Raw genomic sequence first — 13880 nt, 5'->3', positions numbered from 1 at the left:
GAGGTGTCATTAAAATCAAGATTATCATTAAGAGCATTATCTTTTAAATAATAATAACTTTCATACTTTAGAACAGCAAAATATTTCTTATTCATTCCCTTGTTTAACAAACATCTATTGAGCACCTCCTACGTGCCTAAAGTGGTAAGATGAGTAGACATGTGCCTGCTCCCAGGGGACCTTTTGCATCATGTTATCAGCAATAACCTGAAACTTTGCCTCTAAAATATGGTGAGAGAAGCAATTTTTCCCCTCTGAAAACATTTACCTGTGTTTGTTTTTGCTTCACAGGATGGTTTCTCTCAGACAAAGAAAATTCTTGGCAAGAAAAGAAATTAATGTGCCAGGATTTATTTAATCACATTCAGACAGACTGATCATTATCATCCAGTCTGTTTTGGAAGGGCACAATAATTCACATTCAGTGGCTATCATAACCTCATCCCCTCATGCATGCCTAGTTAAATAAAAATAGACATACTAAGACTAGCCATCTGACTTCCCAGTTTAACAGACACTATAGGGTGGCAAGTACTTCTGGGTCAACTGAAGTAAAGATAAGATTTATAAGCAGTAGTCAGTTCTACTCTCCTTTTATTGCATAGCTTTTGTCTTATAGGACTTAAAGGACTCTACCTATGTAATTACTGCTGCAATACCACTTTCATAATGTCAAACAAACTTTATTTTAAAAATTGTTAAGATCATCCTAGTAATAGCTGTCAGGATACAGCCATTGCCAATTTTACAGTCATATTCAATGACTGACTGCAGTTGAAAGAGAAATTTGTTCACTGGGGATTTAATTTCCTTCATTGTAGCATATAAATAAGAAACAAGAGATATTATGCAACCACATTTCAGACTTACCGTATTTTGTATTAAAGTGAACATTTTGTTTTCTGAACATTATTGACATAACTATAGTGAGACTTGGCATTTGATTTTATTACAACCATACACAGAGTCAGATTTTCCAGAATGCCAATTTGAAACTAAATTGACCTGACTACTTGAAAGCTGTACTTTACATAGTACCACACTGCCAAACAACACTACCGTCTCAAGAGAGATTAACCTTGTAAACAAGTTATGCAGGTGATTCAAATCCAGTTAATCTCACATTAAAAAAAAATGTTAATTGCATTGGCAAAGACATTGCCTCTGATCACTTTGAGGCTATATAATTAGGGATCAGGCCATTCAGAGGGACTCTAATCTAATTGATAAGCAGTCAGAAAACAGCCCTTGGGATTTCTCCCCTCTGTTTTTCAATATGTGATCAGACATAAGGTGATAACATGGAAAAATCAGTGACCTTATTTTACATGCCTCAAAATTAAGTTTGCTCATTATTTAGTAGTTCAAGATGTTTTCATATATGTTTATTTTAATTGTACAAATCTTCATGGGGTACAAACTTCATGGGCGTTAATGGATATTGAATGTGATTACTTATCAACTTGCTTTCTAATCCTTATAACTTTATATTTCTTTGCAGATGATTTTGACACAAAACAGTAATCCCCAAGATATTTCCTTGTAGCTTTTGTAATTTGTGTCTGAAAGAGACATGGCTTTGTGTTTGACTTATGATAATAGTAACCACGGTAGAGGCAAAGCCTTCAAAAATACATTTTCTTCCTGGACAACTTCTTTAGTCTTTAATATTCATATTTCTGTTTCTAAGATTTTTTCTGGAAATAAAGTCTAGTGAAGGATACTGGAAAATAATTCTTACAAAATATGTATTTCCATTTAAATAAATGTTAAGCAAATCTACAGTTTTTAACATACTGTTTTTTGAAGGCAGTTAAAATTGAGGTAGAAGGTGATTTTAGTATAATTAGCAGAAAACAATTGGAATAATGAATAATACAATTTAGAGATAATTACTAATGGGTGCTATGGAAATTCCCAGAATAATACTTTAAAAGTCGTGACCAAACTCTAATGTATTAGTAAACGTCAATGTCATTTTTTTGGAAGGTATAACCAAAGATCCTCAAGTATAAAACCCATCTTCATGTGCTCTATATATGCAAATGAATTTATCTGGCTTATTCTTTGCATTGTTTTTTCTTTTTTTCTTTCTTATCAATTGAATTACATTTTCCATCATGAGCCAATGTTAGGCTTCCAATAATTCTATGCCACATACTCTACTGCAGTTATCTAGTTGCTAGGCAACTAGACTCTGCTTGAGGGCAGAAGGGAATAGAGAAAGTTCATTGCAAAGTTGTCCACCCATGCTGAGTTCATCAGAACGGGGCAGCAGGGGATCCTATGTCTTCTTGAAATTATAAATCAGGTGCTTCCACATGTTTCCATAAAAAAACAGGGAGTCTTAGAACACACGTGATATCCAGAAAACCCTCAAGGATAGTGTCCCCAGGATGAAGAGACAGCTTTTAGCAACTTTAGTTTTGTAACAAGTTTAATGTCGAGTTTGCCCTAGGATTAATTACACTCATATGTTGTAATTTTGTGACAGGTAGCATGTTAAAGGAAGCATACACAAACTTTGCCTGAAAGTATTCATGTGTGTTTTAATGGAATTACTCTCACATACTGTTATACAATTTACTTTATAGTTAGCATCATGTCATGAAAGTTTTCCATGTTAGATAAATGATAGACAGATAGATAGATACAACATAACTTTAACATTCTAATGACTTACTCATTTTGCAATGTATGAATTTGCCACGATTTTTCCTAAACACACCCATTTTCTAATACTACCAGTGTTGCTACAATGATCCTATGTTGTTCTTTTTTTTCTTTTTTTGCTGCAATTATCGAAATTATTATTATGTTCCCCAATACTCACACTTTTTTCTTATTGATTATTAATGTTGGCATGTCCATCTTGTTTCTGATTTTAATAGGCATAATTTTAGGATAGTACTTTGAAAAAAGAAGCTTTGCATTTAATTTCTGATAAAATATCTTCCCCATGCTTAAGAAGTTTCTTTTGATTCCTTTGTATTTTTTCTTTTTAAATATAAGAGCTTTTTCTGTATCTACACACAGTATCATAATTTTTTCTTTTTCCCTCCTATTATGTAAGTAGCCTCCTTCATCTTCTTAATTAAGAATGCTTTTAACTTCAAGTAACAGAAACCTGACCAACAATGGCATAAGCATAAGGTATTCACTTTTCTCATATCTACAATTTTTGTGATGAAAGGATCTACACACACACACACACACACACCATATCCATACTTTACCTGCCAATCTTCCAATTTGCTAAATAGAAACTTGAGGATCTTTCTAGACTTTTCTTCTTCAATACCCACAGCTGATTGATCACTCAGTTCTGATATCTCTTCATTCTGTCCCCTTTACCATATCCAGAGAACCACTGTATCAGTCGAAGCTGAAATAATTTCTTACAAGAAACATTTGACATAATTCACTGCTTCACATTTCTCTCTAGCTCATCTTTCACAGGTCTGCCAACACAGTCTTTTTCACGTTATTAAAAATGTTGGTTCTTTTTTTTTTTTTAAAGGGAATTTTTTCTTTAATTTTTATTTATTTATGATAGTCACAGAGAGAGAGAGAGAGAGGCAGAGACACAGGCAGAGGGAGAAGCAGTCTCCGTGCACCGGAAGCCCGATGTGGGATTCGATCCCAGGTCTCCAGGATCGCGCCCTGGGCCAAAGGCAGGCACCAAACCACTGCGCCACCCAGGGATCCCAAAAATGTTGGTTCTTTACTTAAAATCCTCCAGCAGCTCTCTTTCACTTTCAGGGCAAAGCTCATATTCCTTGAGTTAGCCTGTAAGGCCCTACATATCTTGCCAATCACAGCTTCACCTCCCACTCCTTTTCTGATGAAACCAAGCGGCTGTTTACCAGCCACCAAGCTCAAAGCCTGACATAGGAAAAGCTGTTTTAACATGTGCTAAATGAATGGATGGATGAGAAAATGACTTCCCTACATACACTAGGTAGTACATGATTTGAAAGGTTGTACTTGAGATTGACATGACTTCCTAATCTCAAGCCATAGTAACAGTGGCCTAGCTCTCTTTTAACATTGGGTTAGAGGCAAAGCCTTCAGATGAATTGGATGAATATCCCCAAGTGATTGCAAAGAAAAAGTTAATCCTACTTTCTGTGCTAATGATTCATTTTTGCTATTAACATTCTGAGCACTCATACGGAGATATTTACTGAACCTGTTACCTATTTGCTGACAGAAACAATAGCTCAATAACAACTAGCCAGTGCTAAAGTAGTTGTTTGGAGCACATAGTGTCCAGAGTTCAAAAGTATAATACAAATCAGGGCACCTGGGTGGCTCAGTCTGTTGAGCAACCAACTCTTAATTTTTGTCTCAGGTCATGATTTTGGGGTTGTGGGATTGAGTCCTATGTTAGGCTCTGTGCCCAGTGGAGTCTGCCTGTCCTTCTCCTTCTACTGCTCCCCTACTCATGCTCTCCTCTCTCTCACTCTCTCAAATAAATAAATAAAATCTTTTAAAAAGAGGGTAATACTAAATCATTCCATCCAACATGCAGATTTGTTCTGTTGTCTTTGGGGAAGGGGGGCATTTAGCTGCTAATTGATTCTCACTAAAATCTTTATGAGCAACCTTTTTTTTCCTTCCAAGTTTTTATGGATTATTTCTAAATTCTGCATTAAAAAGCTCTCTATTAAAAGCTCTATTTGCCTGTTTTACGACTTGGGGTTTTGAGGTCTCAGAGTACAGTTAGGTAAGTTATGCAGGTTGCTATTTTAGAGAAATTTTTGATCCCTACTGTCAATTTCACCACGGAGAGATGGAGTTGTCTTCCTTCTGAATGCCAATGATTGTTGCCTTCACTGCAATACAGTATGTGTCTTGCAACTTACACATTTACTTTATAAATATAGATCTTTATTTAAATAATAAAATTATATACTTCAACCCTATACTCTTAATATATGTTATTTAAAGTGATTTATTTTCTTTAAAGTTTTCTTGCAAAATATGTTTCAGTTTTGTGCTACTTGTTTGATATTTTTAAACTGGGTTTGAAACTAAAGTCTTAAGTGACTAAATATGGCCATATGGCCAGATAAATTGTGTCAATTCTCAATGGATTTCATCTTTCTTTTCCTTGACTTCTCTTTCTACCTCAGTAAGTAGCACTATTAGACTGCCTATGATTTGGAGACATGTGCTAATAAAAACTTAAATGGTAATGTTTCCTGTATCAGACCATTATCAAAAAGGGAAGAAATTAGACAAGAATTTGAAGTGCTTAGAGATTTGTGAAACAACTGTTTGTTTTATATTTCTCTTAGATGATAAGATTTTTATGGACAGGGATTTATTTTTCTCTAGCTTGATGTAAAGGAGTGCTAAAATGCAGATTACGGATAATAGGTGCAAAGTAACAACAAAAAAACAAGGACAGGAAAACTAAAACACAATATTAGTGAAATAAAGAAACATTAAAAGTTAGGTAAAGAAAAAAATCTAGAACACTGAGAAGATAAGTGGCAGTGGCCTTGGAAAATTATGTGTGACAGTAAATACTTTACAACAATGAATAATAATGGTGATTTTTATTTAAGAAAAAATCAAATAAACAGCTTTTTTATTTAAGAAAAAATAAATCAGGTAGAGAGTTTTCCATAAATGAAGTAAAAACATTCATGGACGTATTGAGCCCTGGTGAAATGAACCTATGTGGGAAAACTTAGATAACACTTATGTGTGAGAGCATGATTTTTATGTTTGTTTGTTTTCTCTAGCACTTTTTTTTAATTTTTATTTTAATTCCATTTAATGCTAGAATTCTTGATGGAGAATTAATATATTTCTTTTTCTATATATTCCAACAATTTCAAGTTTCCCACTCAGCCATTGTGATAGATTAATCATTTTTATCTCTTTCCTTGTTTCTGTGGAATCCAGTGTTAAGATTTTTATGATAAGGTTTACATAATTTAGCTTAGGAATTCATTGAAAAATCAACTTAATATTTTCCAAAGGATTGTATGGTGTTATATACAAACCATAGCTACTTCTGTAATCCAAAATGTTTTATTTTATTCAATTACATTGGATTCGTAAAGTCTTATCAAGACATAGTTGAGATAGAGTTATGTTTTATCTGTAACGTATTCAAAACACGTAACATGTTTTAATAATAATACATGTTTTAATAACATGTTTTAATAATAAATGAAACATTCATTTCATTTTACCATTTTTGCTTTTTTTTTTTTTCCTAAGAACGACCCACATTTCTCAGGAGGCCAATTAACCAGGTGGTACTGGAGGAAGAAGCTGTAGAATTTCGTTGTCAGGTCCAAGGAGATCCTCAACCAACTGTGCGGTGGAAAAAGGATGATGCAGACCTGCCAAGAGGAAGGTAAGAACATCTACATATATCTACTGTTTAATATTCTGAAGTCCTCTAGAACTTCTTTGATTGAAGTTTCATATAAATGCCTGATCCTCCACTCCATTTACTCCCCCCAAATATTAAAGTTTCCTGACGTGGCCCTTCCACCATTCTACTCTTATTGAACTCTTGACTACCTACTCTAATTACCTCCAACTACTGCTCCGCTGCCATGATACTTCCCCCACCCACACACACTGGATACTGTCTGCCTTCCTTTGTTGTCCAGAGCATCACTAACCAAAGGCTGCTGAGTATAGCTTACTTTAAGGTCTAGAGTAAAGGAAAAGTTTTGTGCAACACTATGCTGAAAAGGGAGCAAATACAATACTTAACATTACTCACCACATAAGGAGTTTGTCACTTAGGGACTGCCTGTCACTTTCTCAATCTCCACTTCTTCATGGAGACTTTTCCCTCCGTCTCATTTCCATTCTTCCAATCACCAAACCCCAAACCCAGTCATTCAGGTCTTTAGGGTTAGTCTAAAAATGCTTGTTATCCTTTTATAAAAATGCATTTAACTTTTTTGTTGTCTAAATTTTTCCAAGACCTTGCTCTTTATGACCAAAAGTATCATTTAAGGGATCTTTTTCTCTATAATGAGCAAGTCTAGCTTTAAGATTTGTTTTGTCTTTTGAAACTGTAGCCATCACACCTATTACAATCATCATCTGCATAAAATTTCACATTCTGTCCTTTCTATAATTTTTTTCTAAAAAAAAAAGAAATTAGGTTTCGTTCAACGGACTGAAATTAAACATACTTTCACAGACATCATTGCCTTTTATCTGCTCTCACCAGCCACCACTATGGATACTTTGCTGAATATATGCATTCATTTCAAAATCTGATTTATTTACCCTTAATTTTCTGATACTATATTTTCTAAAGTTATATCATCAACGCATTGGCCTGAAATGGACCAAACATTTTAAATAGCCAGTGAGAGGTTTCTTGCAATTTATTGGAATGAATCAAGTGAAACTTTTAATTTTATTAGTTCTTCAGCCAAAATAATAGGGAAAGTCACCTCTCTGTTTCTTTTGTCACTATGCCATCAGACATCGTTTTTTTTTCTTTTTTAAAGAATTTATTTATTTATTCAGGAGAGACACAGAGAGAGAAGCAGAGACATAGGCAGAGGGAAATGCCTATAGGCAGGTGGCAGAGTACCTGATGCGGGACTCGATTCCAGGACCCTTGGGATCACAACCTGAGTCAAAGGCAGACACTCAACCACTGAGCCACCCAGGCGTCCCTGGACATCTGGTTTTAAAGGAGTGTTGTAACAGGAATTTGTGAATGTTGAGGTTCCTCAAGTCTTCCCAGTGGAGAAGCAGGTTGAAAAGCAAGAAGAGTTTTAGAGCTGAGTAATTAGTGTCTATTGTCTATGGATAGTCAATAATTTTCCTCAAGTTTGAGAGCACTTAATGTGTAGTTTTAGAATGTTGATGTAAGATTTAAAGATGATGAATTATATGGTAAAATTTGGCCTAGTGTAGATGAAGATTAATTTTCAATTACTGGGAATAAATAGCCTTGTCCATTTTTTGAAAAAGATTTTACTTAATTATTTTAGAGAGATAACACATGTGCACCAGTTGTGGGAGGAGCAGAGGGAGAGGGAGAAGCAGAGTCCCTGCTGAGCAGGAAGCCAGCCGCTGGCTTGATCCCAGGACCCGGGATCATAACCTGAGCCAAAGGCAGACACTTTACCAGCTTAACTGTCTAGGCACCCCAGCTTTTAAAAAAACATTTTTAAAAAAATGTCCATTTTTAAAAAAACAAACAAACTGCTGTTTTGGAAAATTTTTGGATTTATAGAAAAGTTACAAAGATAGTACAGAGAATTCCTGTATACCTGATCCTCAGTTTTCCCTATTGTTAACATCTTACATTATGATGAAATATCTGTCACTCCTAATGAGCAAATGCTCATGCATAATGATTGAAGTTTATACATTATTTTGATTTCACCAAGTTTTCCATTAATGTCTTCCTTCTGCTCCAGGATCCAATCTAAGTTGTATATTTAGTTGGATATTATAGAATATTGCATTTACTTGTCATGTTTCCCCAGTTTTATCTAGTATGGCAGGTCCTCAATCTTCCATTGTTTTTATGACCTTGACAGTCTTAAAGGGTATTGGCCAGGTATCCTACAGATTGTTCCCAAACTTGAATCTGTTTCATGCTTTCTCATAATTAGACTAGATTTGTGGAGTACTAGGAAGAAAGCCACAAAGAATGCTCTTTTTTCACATGGTATCAGGGGTTACATGATATCCATATAATATCCTTCATGACCCCGCCATCTTTATTCATTAAGCAAGATCAAGTTCATAAATATTTCAAAAATAGAAAGTTGTAAGACTGTGTTGCATTTTAATGGGTCTGTGTCTTTGAATTAAGATAAAATAAAACTTAATCAAGCCCAGTGTGATTTATTCCTGGATTTTTCTAGGCGTTAAATTATAACAATTGACACTTTTCATTGTTACAGTATTCTTCAATCTTACCCAATTCATTTATTTCAGAGCTCAAATAATAAAAATCAAAGAACAGTATTAATACTACCTGTTTAGAATGGATGATATAAGGCCTCTAAAGACAAGGTGGAAATTTTGAGAAATCTTATTTCCACTAACTTTCCTTAAAACACTGTCATAGGGTTCTGGCCTTTTTATTTTTCTGCTTATGACATGATACTGCTATAGCACTTTGTGTGACCAACTAAATATTTTAAAAGTATTAAGCACATGGAAATGCTGTGTGAGCTTTAGATTGTATGTTAGAAAGCCTTAAAGTAAGGCTCAGGGCTGTATAGAAATTGAGGTCAATATTTTTATCATGACGGAAGCCACATGCTTTTTCTTGAAATAATCTTTAAGTGGTATTTCAAAGAAGCTTATTCGTTCTTAGATTTGTATACATTAGCATAAGCTTCACTTATGCATAATGAGGGGGAAATAGACCTCTTTACTTGGTGAGGAATAACAGTAATGACTTTTAACCAACCATAGCCTGAATCAACAACATTGATTCTATTACGTTATTTAAGTCTCAGACTAGGGAGATGGCCATTGTTCTTGTGTAAGCAATTGTGTGAAGTGGGGTGGAGGATGACATTTCTTTGGCTGAACATTTAATGCAGTTTGAATAAGGTTTGTGTAGTGGTTCATGCTTAACACATTTATAGTAAAGCTTTGCAGGGCAGCTGCATAGCCTGTAATTACTATGTAAGTAATAGGTGACTATTTTTCTTTTGGAGACAAGGAAAGCTTTTCAATTCAAGTTTAAATTTATGAAATGCTGTGATAGCTGTTTAAACCTTCCACACAGAATAAGATATCTGTGCCAAACTTTCAGTAACCAGAGATGAATTAAGGGCGTATTTTTTTTTCCTTTACTGTGAAAATATTTTTTTAGTAGTACTTTTATACCTCCTTCTTTTTGATTTAGCCTTTAAATTTCTGACCTTTATCAGTAACTACTTTAATAAAATGAAAATATACCCTTGGTGAGTTATATTAAAGACATTTTTTTTATTAGATGAGTGTTTTGGGGAGGTGGGAAAAGTAGCAATTCCTAAGGCCAGCAATAACCCTAATGCCCGACCAGGGAAAAGTTGTTTATTTGGCTATTTTCCATAACAAAGAGACAAAATAAGAAGGAGCCTTCACCTTATTACATGCTACTGTCAAAGTGTTAATTGCTTGCAGAGACTTCTGAAGATACTACTATTTCACAATTGAAAGTTTTAGGAAGAAAAAACGAAGTCACTACTTTTTGCCACTGTGTCAATATCAATATCTTTTTTTTCAGAGAGTCTCAATAGATGTATGCTCAAATAAATGAACATAAACTCTGTATTGGGGACAAGAATTTTGCACACCAATAAGAAGCTAAAGTGGTAGAGGGAATAAAATGAGATAACGGAAAAGAGGAAAGATTTATTGTTATAAACAATGATAATTTTTTTAAAAACAGGGTTTTTAAAAGCATAATTTAAATTGTAGAGGATACAATTTCACAATCACCTACATTTATTAAGTGCCTACTATATTTATCATGCTCACTGATAGTCTGTTAAAAAAGTTATTTTAAGCAAGATAAATATACTGTTATTATTTTTTATTTCATGTTAACCAGATTGGGTGATGTGGTGAAGTATTTATATACAGAATACATTAAAGAAAGGACTAAAGCAATCTTAGTTTCTTTCTTGGGTACTACATCTTTTTACTCAGGCAAACCTAGAACTTTTTGCTAATTAATACTCTTTTGATGACCAGGTGCCGTCAGCACATCTTTCTACAAAGTGTTTTCATGTGATAAAAGTTGCCCGTATTTACAATACTAAGATGATATTTCATCTTATGCCATGTTCCGTATTACCATATGGATATTGTATATTTTTATAGCAAAATAAAAATACATATATATGTGTCCTGGAGCTCTATGAAAAATACCATGTATTAAATGTGAAATAAACAGAACATAATAAATTTTCAACGAAACAAATAAAATTAAGTTATAATATACCAACACTACAATATTCTGTTCAATCTAATAATAGTGAGAAGAATAAAAATATCCCTTCTCAGAAATTAGTTAAGGAGTAGTGTGATTAATCTAACTGTACTTTCTTATCTGGGCTTGTCAGTACAGATTGTGTTTCAGTTAATTATTGGCAGTCTTTTGAAGAATTGTAAACAGGAGATTTAACATCCTTCATCATTCATATAATATAGTTAGCTCCATGATTTTTTTATTTCATTTTTATTTATTTTCTAAACAAACTCTAAAGTGACACTAACTTTCTTAATAAAGATCTAGAGAACAGAAAGGAATGTTCGTAATAGCTTGTCAGAGCAAAAAGGAAATAAAATATGCCATTTACATTCTTATATATGCCTGCAAATTCTAAATGCAGTTGATGGCTTGCGCATAGTGGATATAATTCATGAATATTTCATAAAAATAGAAAAAGGCCTAGAGAATAAGAGTTGCAAGATATATGGTGCAAAATTCTATCAATTTTCTTGAAGCCACTGACAAATTCCTTTTTCCAAAGTGCACGTCTATTTTAAGAGAGATTTTTAGAGTTCTTCGTTCCATGAAATGTGAGATTCACATAAATACATGAATCCTTAAGAAAAGGAACTGAATAGAACCACTTATAATTCCCTTTTTTGTGGCATTTTTACACTAAGTGGCTCTTTTCACTTAGCCCTGGAAATGTCCTTATATTAATTGTTTCGAAGCTCCATTGTTTAGAGCATGTGCTTCTGGGACGCAGAGATGCTGAACAGGTGTTCCACCACCCTGCTGAGCAGATAAGCCTTCTTCGAATACAGTGTGTGCTTCAAGGACATGGGGTAATTTGGGCTCCTGATAAATAACCACGCTGATTAGGTAGGCTGGTCAAGATTGGTCAATTAATGTTTTTTTTAAAGAAGGAAAAGAACTGAGAGCAGGAGAAAAGCAATGTATATAAAACATTACATGTGACATCTGAAAAGTGGATTGGTCCCTCAGGTTTAGAAATATAAAGAAAAGTATAACTGAATATGATTTTTCAGCTATGCAGATGCCTTAGCCATTTCTGTCTGGAAAAAAATTAGAACTACATGCTGATTATTGTGAGATCTTTTAATTTAGCTACAAATAGTATGCAGAGGGCTTAGGCCATTGCCATAGATGTTAGACTTTAGGCTTGTTCTGACACTGTTCAATCGTTTACCTGTTTAGTCATACTCCCAGGTTCTGGGAATGGTTTTTGACAGATTTCTCTACCACTAACCAGGTGCGTGACCTTGAAGAAGCTATTTAAACTCTTTGTGTTTTACATCCTGAAGAAATGGACCAGCAGTGCAGTAGGACTAATGACTAACCTACACTTTGATTCATGCATACAGGGTGAATAATTATGCCATCCATTCTAACTCAAAGGGTTATCAAAATGATATAACTAATTCAAAGCACTGTAAATTCTCTACAATGGATAAACATAACAACTGCTCCAGTTTTATAAATTCAGCTGATTGGTGGCATTTATTAGTTAAATGGTAAACTACAAGGAAAATATAGTCAAGAAAAACATACAGTATACAATTTCTATGGATACTCTTTCTTTGGCCAATTTCTATAGAAACACATAAAATCTTATTGATTTAATAAGTATCACTTTTGCTTTTAAATCAGATAGATTAATTTATGAATTTTGCCAGCCATTTTGCCAAGCCTGAAAGTTACACCAATTTTTCTACCTCTGAGGGATTGTACATGGTCCAAATATATTATCACAGTCTCAATTCAATAAGCCATCGGAGTTAGGACTTTCAAATTTTACATATTATGCTATATCATTTGTTTGCTGATAATAAGAAAATCACCACTTTTGTAAGAAGATTATGAAACAATAAAAGCAAGTATGTTTGAGGAACGTGCTATTTGTCACACACTTTTGCTTGTTAATTATGTTATTTTAAATGGTGTTCTAGAATAATACGACTTCCTATTTGAAGGGTATGAAAATAGAAGCTTAAATAACTTGCTTCGAAAGTCACGCATTAATACATGTTAGGGCCAGGACTTGATTTAGCATCTGTCCCACATGAAATATATATTTTAAAGTAATGAGCTTCATAATTATGTGATTGTTTGTGGACTTGAGGCACTTACAAATTTTATATTTAGATAAAATTTTAGATAATAAGTTATAAACACTATATTATAAATAACTTTATAGGAATACCATATAGCATTAATTTCATAAGCCACATATAAAGTGTCTTAGTGCTTTAAAAAATCTAAATTTGGACCAGGTCAAAGTTACATTGTTAGAAGCTGAAGACAGAGATTTTGTTTACAAACAGGATTAATTAGCAACTTTTAGAGGGATGCCAAAATGGTGCTTTCTCTGTGTTTTCATCAAATAGGTGCTAATAGTTGCTGTTAACACAAAACTAATTGCCACCTAGGTTGAGGAGTGCAAGTTGCCCCATCCTGTGACCACACTGGCCCATCTGTTGAGAATCTCAGCTCAGGAACAATGCAGGAAATGGCATCCAATTTGGGCTCTGGCCAGTGGTCAGCTAACAAGCTGGGACACACTTGGAATATGAAATGCCTTGAAGTCAAAGATGTCCATTAACTGGCAGCTCTTGTGTCAAGGCAGAGCCAAGACCACGTGCCAGTTAGCAGAGCAAAAGGATCTGCCTGAGTGCCACCTGTCATTGGCATCTGGGGGGTGTCTAACATAGGAGTCATAGAAGGTTTCTTTCATCCATCAAAGTGTGGCATGTTGGAGAATTCACTAGGCACGAGTCAGGACTTGGGCAACATTTGCCTTAGCCCAAATTATAGGACGAGCCGAAGATTTACCAAGAGATAATCACTGTATCAAGCCACAGGTGGATATATTAGATATTTACCTTTGGAAACACACATTCTAGTACCT

General features: G+C 34.3%; 1 protein-coding gene across 5 annotated transcripts in view; it reads left to right on the top strand.

Annotated features, from left to right (window-relative positions):
- The window catches only part of ROBO2 (roundabout guidance receptor 2), a 581315-nt gene that overhangs the window by 411442 nt on the left and 155993 nt on the right, over positions 1–13880 (top strand). For all 5 annotated transcript variants that reach the window (XM_055313854.1, XM_055313852.1, XM_055313851.1 and 2 more), the window contains exon 5: positions 6241–6379. In XM_055313854.1, the coding sequence (XP_055169829.1) occupies positions 6241–6379 (139 nt within the window). The remainder of the gene's footprint in view (positions 1–6240; positions 6380–13880) is intronic.

This window comes from Nyctereutes procyonoides, unplaced genomic scaffold, assembly GCF_905146905.1.
Source record: "Nyctereutes procyonoides isolate TBG_1078 unplaced genomic scaffold, NYPRO_anot_genome, whole genome shotgun sequence".
Taxonomy (NCBI): domain Eukaryota; kingdom Metazoa; phylum Chordata; class Mammalia; order Carnivora; family Canidae; genus Nyctereutes; species Nyctereutes procyonoides.
The sequence above is the reverse complement of the archived record's forward strand: the minus strand, read 5'-3'. Positions and strand labels throughout refer to the sequence as shown.